Source organism: Heloderma suspectum, chromosome 4 (genome assembly GCF_057233095.1).
Source record: "Heloderma suspectum isolate Gila_16-S chromosome 4, 16-S_ref, whole genome shotgun sequence".
Classification (NCBI taxonomy): Eukaryota; Metazoa; Chordata; class Lepidosauria; order Squamata; family Helodermatidae; genus Heloderma; species Heloderma suspectum.
The window spans coordinates 196,025,342-196,036,130 of record NC_139461.1 but is presented as its reverse complement, the minus strand read 5'-3'; the positions used below and the strand labels follow the sequence as shown (position 1 = coordinate 196,036,130).

The 10,789-nt window shown below is 41.5% G+C and overlaps 1 protein-coding gene across 8 annotated transcripts in view; it reads right to left on the bottom strand.

Annotated features, from left to right (window-relative positions):
* Positions 1-698: 698 nt before the first annotated feature.
* The window catches only part of RWDD3 (RWD domain containing 3), a 36,546-nt gene continuing 26,455 nt past the window's right edge, over positions 699-10,789 (bottom strand). For 5 of the 8 annotated variants that reach the window (XM_084851853.1, XM_084851850.1, XM_084851854.1 and 2 more), the window contains 3 exons: positions 7,972-8,462; positions 4,147-4,262; positions 3,564-4,043 (listed from right to left, as the gene is read on the bottom strand). In XM_084851853.1, coding sequence (XP_084707979.1) covers positions 3,929-4,043; positions 4,147-4,262; positions 7,972-8,462 — 722 coding nt within the window. In that variant the 3' untranslated portion in view covers positions 3,564-3,928. Of the gene's footprint in view, positions 763-1,929; positions 3,200-3,430; positions 4,044-4,146; positions 4,263-7,971; positions 8,463-10,789 lie in introns of those variants that run through there. The other 3 variants (XM_084851852.1, XM_084851851.1, XM_084851847.1) reach the window with 3 other exon arrangements.

The window sequence follows — 10,789 nt, the reverse complement described above, 5'->3', positions numbered from 1 at the left end:
AAACATGGACCATCTATAAACGCCACTCCCAACTTCTTGAAAGTTTCCACCAACGCTGCCTCCAAAAATTCTGCAAATTACTTGGGAAGACAGACGGACAAATGTCAGCGTACTGGAAGAAGCAAAGACCACCAGAATTGAAACAATGATTCTCCAACATCAACTTCGCTGGATCGGCCGTGTTGTTCGAATGCCTGATTATTGTCTTCCAAAGCAGCTACTCTATTCCCAACTTATGAATGGAAAACGGAATATTGGTGGACAGCAAAAGAGATTTAAAGGTGTTCTTAAAGCTAATCTAAAAAAATGTAACATAAGCATTGAGAACTGGGAAGCTCTAACCCATGAGCGTTCCAACTGGAGGTCAGCCTATATTAAAGGCACTATGGACTTTGACGAAGCACGAGTACAGAGCGAAAGGGAGAAACGAGCTCAGCGGAAGGCACGTCAAGCCAACGCTCATTGTGACTGCCTTCCACCTGGAAACCTATGTCCTCACTGTGGGAGGATGTGTAGATCCAGAATTGGCCTTCACAGCCACCTGCAGACCCACTGCTAATACTCTATCTCTGGAAAACAATCTTACTCGGTCACGAGTGATCGCCATGATGATGATGACAACGACGTGCTTCCTTCTCCCCCTTACTGGAGTCTTCCATATGTTTCATTGGTCTAGCTCATCTTCTTGTGGCTTTTCCTTTTTCACGGAGGGAACTCAAGCGAAACACAAGCAGGGTAATTAGATAGCTCACTATCTCCGATCTATTCAACAATGGAATAAGTCATTTAGCGCAGGAAACGCCCTGGAGGTTCACGACGTCATTTAAAGGGCCCACAAACTTCCATGAGTGAGCAATCTCAATAGCAGGATAAAAGCTCCATGTGAACAAGCCCTTTGTCCCCACCCACCACTGGAATGTGGTCCCCGAGAGCTTCTCCAAAACTAAATTCTGACCTTGGGCTGAAAAAGGTTTTGAAAAACCAGCAGAGGTGTCATGGCCACATGGTCATTTCATGCAGAAGCCCTTTCCTTTAAACATTCTATGCACTTGTTGTTTGTTGTTGTCTCTTGAGTGTCACAAAGGCAGATGTTGAAACACACAAGATATAAATTTGATGTTGAAAAGCTGTTTCAAAATCATACAAATTGGTAGACAAAACAGTCTACCACATATACTTATAAAGAGTTTTTTGGGCGGGTTACTGTTGTTTCATTAAATACGCAAGTGTGGATTAAACTGACATCTACCATATGCTTTGAAATGGAGAACATTAAAAAAAACCAAAGCTCATTAAAGCTTGATGAACTCCAAAGAAGTTCAACCACACTGCATGCATTTGAGCACTGCTTTGTATCATAAGGGAGAAAAAATGCACCCTGGTATGTTAAGGACCATCCACAACCAGAAGGCCTCGACTGGGCACTATGGTATATAAAACAGTACCGTGCAGCGGGAGGAGTCTTGCATCTACCATGTGCATCTAAGTGTATGGTGCACCTTACTGAGTAAGTGGTGGGCTTTGTCAGTTCTGCAGAAATTGACTTAAGTCACCCCAACCCTCCAGCATGTTGTTGATGGTACCAAAAAAATGGCAATATTAGCCACTCAGGAAGGAGCAAGCACCTCTGGATCAGGACAATGGTCTCCAGCAATAGAATTAGAAATATGAACATCTTGGATAATGCATCCTAAACTTCTGGTACTAAACACTTATTTATTTAGCATCGCTCCAGGAGTATGGATCCCCTCCTGCCAAGACTCAGAAGACACCAATGGGCTTCTAATTTTACACAAATGGATCATGCTAACTGACCCAATATGGGACTTGCCATATCTTCTCCCTATATTGGAAAACAGTGGCCTTGCAGTAATGACTTGTGGTGGTGGTGGTGATGATGATAGGATATATGCACCAGTACTGAAGACAGAAAGTTGAGATTCATTTTAATGATGAATAACGGAAAACACTGATATTTGCTGAATAATCATAATCATGTTGGTGTCTATCTTCCCGACACAACTCTGGAGTGTTATCTGCTTTAGTTCAGTTAAATCTCATTAGCTGAGATTTGAGTGTGTGAGAGAGAGAGAAAGCCCGGCTACTTGTGTATATGAATGCCTGCCTGCCTGCCTGCCTGCCTGCCTGCGGAATACCCACTTTTGCCCCGGCTCAGCTTGTCACTCCTGGCTCTGCCCCGCCTTCTACCCCACCAACCACAATGGGCAACAGCCACCACTACGTGAGAGGAGCCATCGCTCGGTGGTAGAGCACATGCTTTGCATGCAGAAAGTCCAAGGTTCAACACTAGCATTCCCAGTTATAGAATTTCAGGTAGGAGGGTTGGAAAAGATCTTTGAGACCTTGGGAAAACACTACCAATGATTTGCCCCAGCACAAGGCAGCTTCTCATATGTTTACCTCTGTTGTCAACAATTTGAAAAGCCAGTTCAATTTTTTTTTTAAATAAAACTTCAAGACTTTATTCTGCATAGCACTGCTACACTTTATGCTGGTAGTCTCTTACCTAACCACATCTCTATAAAACACGCTAGCCTTCCCCGACCTGGTGCCCTCCACATGTTTTGGATTTCAACTGCCATCAATGCCAGCCTGAATGGCCAATGGTCAGGAATGCTGGGAGTTGTAGTCCAGAACATCTGCAGGTCACCAAGCTGGGAAAGGCTGGTATATGAATTGAGACAGCAGCCATTGCCATTATTATTATTATTATTATTATTATTATTATTATTGGTGCTGGAAAAAGTATGGCCACAATCAAACTAGGTTGCCAGTAGAATCCTTTTCACATTTGTCTACATGTGCCCACATACACAATTATAACACTAAATTCAGGAGCGTAGTCTGGCTGAGACAAAAAAAAGTATGAAGGAAATGAATTTGGGTGAACAGGTGATGGGGCTTGTCTTCAGTTTAAGAACACTGCAGGACATCTGGAAAGAAGTGGTCAGATCTTCGGTTGTATCCACTGATGTCCTTCCACTAGTGGAATACCACTTCTGTATCTAATTTCCCCTCCCCACACCCCAAATCTGCTTCAGAGGGTTGGAGGACCTTCCAGAGCAGATCTGGGTGGTGGGCAGGGGGAAGGAGAAGAAGGTCAACTCCCACTGTGTGAGCAAAAGTTCACTCACATAATCTTGGATTTATCCTGTAAAACTGGATCATTGGTGAAAAACTGTAGAGGAAAAACAAAAGCAAATTAAAACGTCATAATCATATTGATGGGAACTTCAAATGTGATTATAAAAGACAACAAAAGTGACCTGTGGGAAACTATTTTACCATTATTTTACCTCAATTTCCCAAACTTTAAAATGGAGCAAGTAAAACTTTAAATGGTCTAAACTTTACATATATGACATCTCATTCAATTAACAAATTAACCTAGTTGGGAGCTGAATGAGGTAAAATGAAATACAATGTTATTTATTCTCAATATTACTTTTTGAAAATATAGTAGAAAGAAAAATAGGTTCCTATATAGCTTTCAAAGTAGCATAATCAGAATCACAAATGTCACACTGAAAACACATTTCTTTAAAATATAATTTAATTACAGGAGAATGAGAAATAATTGTAACACTTCCACCCAAATCGCAGAGAAAACAGTGATTTCTCCATCATCCTTCACATCTGACCTACAGTTCTTAAATATCAACTGTTAAAAAACTCAGCAGTTCCCAGCAAAAGTTGTCAAGGCACACAGTCAAAAATATAATCTGTTCTGAGTGTGAGGAGAACTGCCTTTTGTTTCTTGCAAAGGAGATGGCTTTTTCTGACATTTTGCTGTGGAGAAGCTTTGGGAGCTGTTCACCACCAAAACCTTTCATTTTATCTTCTCTCAGCATCCATTTGATACGTTCAATGACAGTTTTAGTCACAGCCATATGCGTTTGCTTCAGAATTACTTTAACCGAGACAGCACAAACTCACTGAACAATTCTGCAAGTCCTGCTGCCACAAATTCATTTTGTAGCTCATCCAGCGTTGAATACTCTTTGACTTCAAATGCTTGAAACCTATGTTGTACAAGAGAGACTTCATGAATATGCCTACTTCTGTGTCAGAATGTAATTATCAATTCAAAGCTGCTTTTCTAGCTGAAACAATACTAAATTATACCTTCTGTGTTCTGCCTGTGCTTTTGTTTCAGAGAGCACGCTAATCATTTTCTCTTTACACTTCTTTCCACTTGAATCCACGTCCACCTTGCTAGTTTTTTGAAGAATAAGATATTCCTAAATCACACACACACAAAAACACCACAACCCAACATCAGAATATGAAATGTCATCCAAAAGAGCCTGTTGTTAAAAGATTATTGCTGGAAAATAATAAAAAAGGAGGGGGGAACTCATCCTAAATATTTGTAGACTTTGTTGAAATCAGTAAGTCTCGGCTTGCTTCTTCTATTAAAGGCAGGTCTATATTTTTGGCAGGAAACACGACTGCTGCATGCATACACCAGTGTTGCACTTATGTTTCCATGTAAAGCGTGGAAGACATACACCTGGGTACATGTGTCTGGGAAGAGACTTCACAAGTTTGTGTGGGAAGCACACTGGTGTACATGCTTCAGTCATGTTTGCCACATAAGAAGCGGAGCTGCATCCAAATCTATGAATGAACCTGCAACCCATATATAAATTCCATAACCTACAAACCTCTTAAACTAGAAAGCTTGCATCTGAAGTCAGTAGTTCTGCTCCAGTTCATTCAATTTCCATAGTGTTATTTCAGGTTAGATACAAATAGATTTGCATAACTACTTTCTCGACAATACTGCCCATAGTCCACCACAATGGATATTAAAAATGTCTGTCTCTTCTGCCCTTGATGTATATCCGTATTTTTTTCCCTTAAGGTATAAACTGCAAAGGTATGTTTGGCCGCCATGATTTCCTGCAAGCTCGTCCCACCCACTACCTGGAAAAATGCAAGGTCATTACATCTAGTACAGCATGGACGTCTTGCCCATAGCACCGTCTGTTGCGTGGCTTGGCCACGTGATTTGGACTTGTTAACAAACATCAAAAACATACACAGGTTATGATAGCAAATGATAGTATATATATGAGTCACAAGAGATTAAGTGCTGAAATGATAAAGGATCCAGGGTTCTTCTAAAATATTGGCAAATGACATCCTAGGGACAAATAACGGGACAAAAAATGAAAGAATAAACTTAGAAAATCAAATCTTGCATTGCTTTGGGACCAATGCAAGCAGGTGTTGGTTGACGATGATGATTTGTATCCATTCCAATCTGATTCAGGCCTGGTTTGGGGACAGAAAGAGCCTTGGTTGTCCTAGAGATGACTTACATCAGGGAATAGCTGGGAGGAGTGTGATTCTGTTGGTTCACCTGGACTTCTCAATGGTTTTTGATTCTATCAACCATCATATCCCTTCTGGATCATTTATCTGGGTTGGACCTAGGGGGACACAGTTAGGGATATACAGATTTTGTTTAATCTGTTTTATATGTGTTTTGCGGATTATCAGGCATCTTTCATTCCATCTTCTACTCATTGATGGAATCAGATTTTTTTTCCTCTTCAGAAAAGTATGCAAAAATGTCTGATGAAATTTACATAACTTTCACTGGTACATAATATTTTGCATATTTTTCCTAGTTCTACACAGCAGAAGCTACAGAGAGATCAGAGATGTATAAAATGTTAGGTTGGTTTTCTTTTAAGGCTAATATATTGGCCTTAGTATTTTCCACTAACTTTCGTATGACTAAATTTGTGTACAATTCCGGAAAGTTAAAGAACAGCCCACAAGGCTGTGGAATCCATGCAACTTCAAGATGCTGGTCCGCTATGGGATTCGTGGGTCAAATTCATAGAAATCTGAAATCTCTTGAATCTGTTCCAGATTTCCCTGGCATCCCTAGGCACAGTGTTACAGTGGTTCCAGTCCTTCCTGGATGAATGATCTCAGAAGGTGGTGCTTGGGGACTTCTGCCCCATCCTATGGCCATTGGCTTGTGGAGTGCCACAAAGTCCCATCTTGTCTCCTGTGCTTTTCAATATCTACAAGAAACTGCTGGGGGAAGTCATTCAGAGGTTTGGGCTGAAGTGCCATCAATATGCAGATGAAACTCAGCTCTACTTCCTTTTTCCAACTAATGACCCTAAGGAGGCTGTAGAACTCCTGAACCTGGTGGCTGGATGTGATTTTGGGATTGATGAGAACAAATAAACTGAGATGTAATCCGGACAAGATGGAGTTACTTATGAGTCGCCCTATAGCCGAAGCTCTCAGAGTGACATACATAATAAAAACATACATGGTTTTATTTGCAATTGCTCTTTTTATTGAATGTTATTGTTTTGTACTGTTTCTTTAATCTTGTATGTTGCGCTGGGAAGATTCCATCCTTAAAGGCAGCCGAAAAATACTTTCAAATCAAGCAAGAAAGCATTGGTGTTTTGATTGCAGTTATAGAAAACAGCATGATCATATATATCTACTCAGATGAGTGCAGCCTTCATTGTGAACTGTAGTGTTAGACTATTAGCCTTGGTCAGGGAAACCAGGGTTCAAGTCTCCATTCACCTATGATACTCATCACTGGAGCCAGTTACTATCACTAAATGTTGTGGGCAGGATCAAATATTCCAAACGCTTTGGAGGAAGGGCCATATTACTGAATGGTAATAATAATAAACTGCATGGTTCCTTAGGGCCACTAGGGATGCAAAGTGATCACTCAAGGTGGTGTTAAAAAAGAAATACAAAATGTCATACTGACAAGAGTGAAAATTTATGAGCCATTTACACAGCTGTTCGGCTTTTGTGCCTCTTGGGTTACATGGGGTAAAATCCAACATAAGTCCATAGAGCAGACCCCATAGTCATGACTAACTTAAGTCCCATCCATTTCAGTGGGTCTGTTCTAAGTAGGACTTATGTTGGATTTTACCCAGGTATTTCTCCCTACAAAAATCCTAGTTATGTGTAGGATTGCTGCTATTCATCCTAATATAAATAACATCAATTGTGTGAGGCGGAAAGAACAGGTTTCTACCATGGGTTTGCAAAACCCGTTGCATGAAGACAAAATACCAAATTTGCCATAATTCATCCCCATGCACTATCATATAAAAGGTATGTTGTGGTCTATGTCCACTCAGGCATTGGTTACCAGCTGGCACAACAGCAGTCTCAGCTTTCAGCTGCTTCCATGATTCTCTGGACTGGGGGTATATATAGTTTGTTACATTGGGTAACTCTTAAGATCATCTTTCCCTCCAACCCTATAACAGGGATAAGCAATTGGAAGGCCTGATTTCCCAGCAACTTCTCACCTGAAATCCAGCTCATTCCCTGACCTCAAGGACTCTTACTATAGCAACTTTTTCCTGAGCAAAGACACTGGCAAAGACACCCTTTCTCCTTAGTGTCAATTGCCACAGAAGTTCTGCCAGAGTTCTCCCATCATGCACCTCAGCTGATCACTCCCAGATGGGAGGCAAACAGAGGCAAATGGCAGGAAGCAGCTGAGAGAACTCACAAGAGAACTCTGCCAAGAGAACTCTGCCAAACCCACTGTTGCTGTTGACTCTGGAGAAGAGGGGATGAAAGCAGCTCTTTGCCTGAGGAGGAATTCAGTAGGTGGTACTAATATGGCTGGTTGCCCTTCCTTAATTGAAAACATTGCTGGCCGGACCCCTATTAACCTCATGCTAAATACTCTGCTAAATATAATGGGGGGTTTCGGAGGTGGGAAGTGAGGGACCAAGATAGGACACTGTTTTTCAAGTCAGAGACAAAACTAAAAACAAAAGAGACAATACTGTACTACTAATGATCAGCCAGTTTTGTGTTGGTTAATACTACTAAACAAACAAAAAACCCAAACATAGAACATATCCGGAGACATAGTTATCTCTGCTACTGAGCAACAAAACTGGTAACCCAGAAAAGTGTTTGCACCTTAATACTCCTTCTGTCTCCTTGGAGAAGAATCAGAATCATCTTGCCCATGAACATCAGTCTTCCAGTCAGCTTTAGATCTGTGCACCATTTTTCCACTGTTTTGACATATTTCCCCTTAGCTCTCATATGATCTAAATGCAAAAAGACAGTCCAAATGCCATCATCCTCAGCTGCATCTGTTGATAGAGTACTTTTCCCGGCACAGCAGCCTGAGGTTCCGGCTTGCTCAACAACATGCTTAAGATGCTGCTGTATCCAGAGAATCAGCTCATGTACCATGGGTTGTGAAAAATGTCTCTTTGCTTCCTCGAGTAATCTCCCTCTCACAGCCATACACTGTGTCCTTGTAAGCTGCTCAGAGTTAACAGAGATGTTTGGCAGGCTTGTCGGGTAACTGATCGGTAAATGAAACAACAGTTTTAACAATACATCTGTGCCCAAAGGTCCTTCCACGCTGGTCTGAATCCTAAATGAGATTCCCTCGGTCTCTGAAAAACATCCAAAAGCAATAATCAACTGAGCATCAACTGAAATATTCACAAGAACTTCAGTAAGTTTTATCTGCTCTCAAGGAAAACTTGAGTAATATCAATATTTCATACAACCAAGGACCACTTGGTGCAGGATTATTTTTGTACTCAGAAATGATACATGAGTATAAAATGCATGCATCAGATGTGAAGCATGCCGTGTAATGGCTGAGGCTACTATCCTATAGCCATTAACCTGGAAGAAAGCCCCACTGAACTCAATAGGTCTTACTTCTGAGTATAGGGTTGCACTGTAAGAGATGGAGCTTTACCAGGAAGCGTGTGGTTAAAATTTCACTTTTGGCATGGACTCATTTGGTGGCATTATTCCACAAGTTTCTCAGCCCCAGTAACCCAACTACAATATGAGAAATGAATACTAACTTCTCTTACATGTTTGTTGAAAGTATGTTTGAGATCAGTTTAAGTTGAAGGCATGGGCTATACATTATGGGTGGATCCAGACTTAGGGTGCTTCCAAAAGGATGGTTCCTAGTGCTACCAATCAAGAAACTGTGCAGTGATTCCATCTTTTCCCCTTAACATTTTTTAGTATGTTAAGAAAAAGTCTGGAAGAAGCAGTAGGAAAAGATGGGAAGGTTACAGATGGAAAAGTTGATGTCTGGACTCCTCCATAAAATTCTGTGAATGAGGCAAAGCATCATTGCACAATAAATGCTCACAGTAAAAATATTTGCTTGTGAGGCTGCACTTATTATAGGGCCATGTAGCGGACCTATGTTAAGGGTGAGTTGGCTGAATCACATTATGCCATTATAACCAGAAATTGGGGCAAGAGAGAGCACGTTCTATGACATACTGAGAAAACAGCTCAACAGACTGATCTGAAACGTGGCAGTGAAGGAGATGTGGGCTTATTTATTTTTATTACTATTACTATTAATTACATTTCTATACCACCCCATAGCTGAAGCTCTCTGGGCGGTTTAAAACAGGTTTAAGGATAAAATTTGTGCCAATTTTAAGGTAGAAGGGGCAAGAAATTGCTTATTTATAGGAGTTTAAATTTTAAATGAGTGCTCAGCAGGAGTTTGACAGGCATTGTCTGTCGTCCGTCCGTCCCCCACAATAGACTTACATAGGGGTTAATTTGTAGTAACATTTCTCCATTTGTACAGCATCTTCTGGAAAACAGTTTGTGGTAAGGGAGGTGTAATATGTGCTTTGCCCCAGAAGGTGCCTGTAGGTTATGAAAAAAGTATGATTTTTCACCCCATTTTAGCATATGAGATTCATAAGCTCATATTCACAGTGTGGGAGGGCGAACAGAAAGGGGTGTGAGTGCAGCCCTCTGGTGGAACACCAGCATCTCAATCTTTTCTGACCCTAATGAGCCACTGTAGAGAATTTTAGGGGATGGTGTAAAAGCACTGTTAGGAGACAGATTGGGAAGAGAGGTGGGGAAAACTGTGAAGAGGAAAAGACAGGTCCTGAGGAGGCTGAGTAAAGACCACAGTTGTGTTTCCACCAGCGATTTACTCCAACCTGGCTGCGCGGTGAGGTCTCTGTGTTTCCATGACATCATGGCCATTCAGCACCAGCCCCGCATTTATCACGGAAAAAACACTTCTTCTGAGACTGGTTATAGTCTGACTTTTCCAGCTTACTTTGGCTCCATTACTGACCTGTTTCCACAACTGCACGGAGGTCAGTATTATAGTTCTGCCCATGGGGTGTGTAGCCTGGCCCTTGTGGGTGTCTCTCTCATGACCTCAGTGACCCAACCCTTTCCCTCCCTGTTTTCCGGATGTTTCATCACTGCTTTGGGGCAGGATGCCAAGGGACCAACTTTTAAAACATCATTGAAAATAAGCGCTAGAACACTAATGCTTATAAGCCTGCTATTGTGGGCAAGCAAGTACTTCCACTACAGCCTGAAAATCAGGTTTAGCTCAGGTCACTTCCTCAGAACTACACGTGGGGAGGATCCATGGCTAATATTCCTTTGTGTCGTTCGGACCAGGGAAACGATGCCACAAGCATCATAGTCTAGTTTTCATATTACACGCTTAGTCGCTATCTCATTATCACACAATTGCACAGGTCTTCAATCAATATGCACACCCTCTATGTCAGTATCTTCCTATGACTGTCACTCTATCACTCAATGGTGAAATAGCACTAACATGCATTTGCGCTATTGCGCAATAGCACATTTTCCTAAACAAGTCCCCTTGACCTCAACAGGAGTCAGCAGGCGCCCCTGATCTAATGTGCTATTGCGGGATAGCGCTATCGCATGATAGCGCAAATGCGTGTTAGTG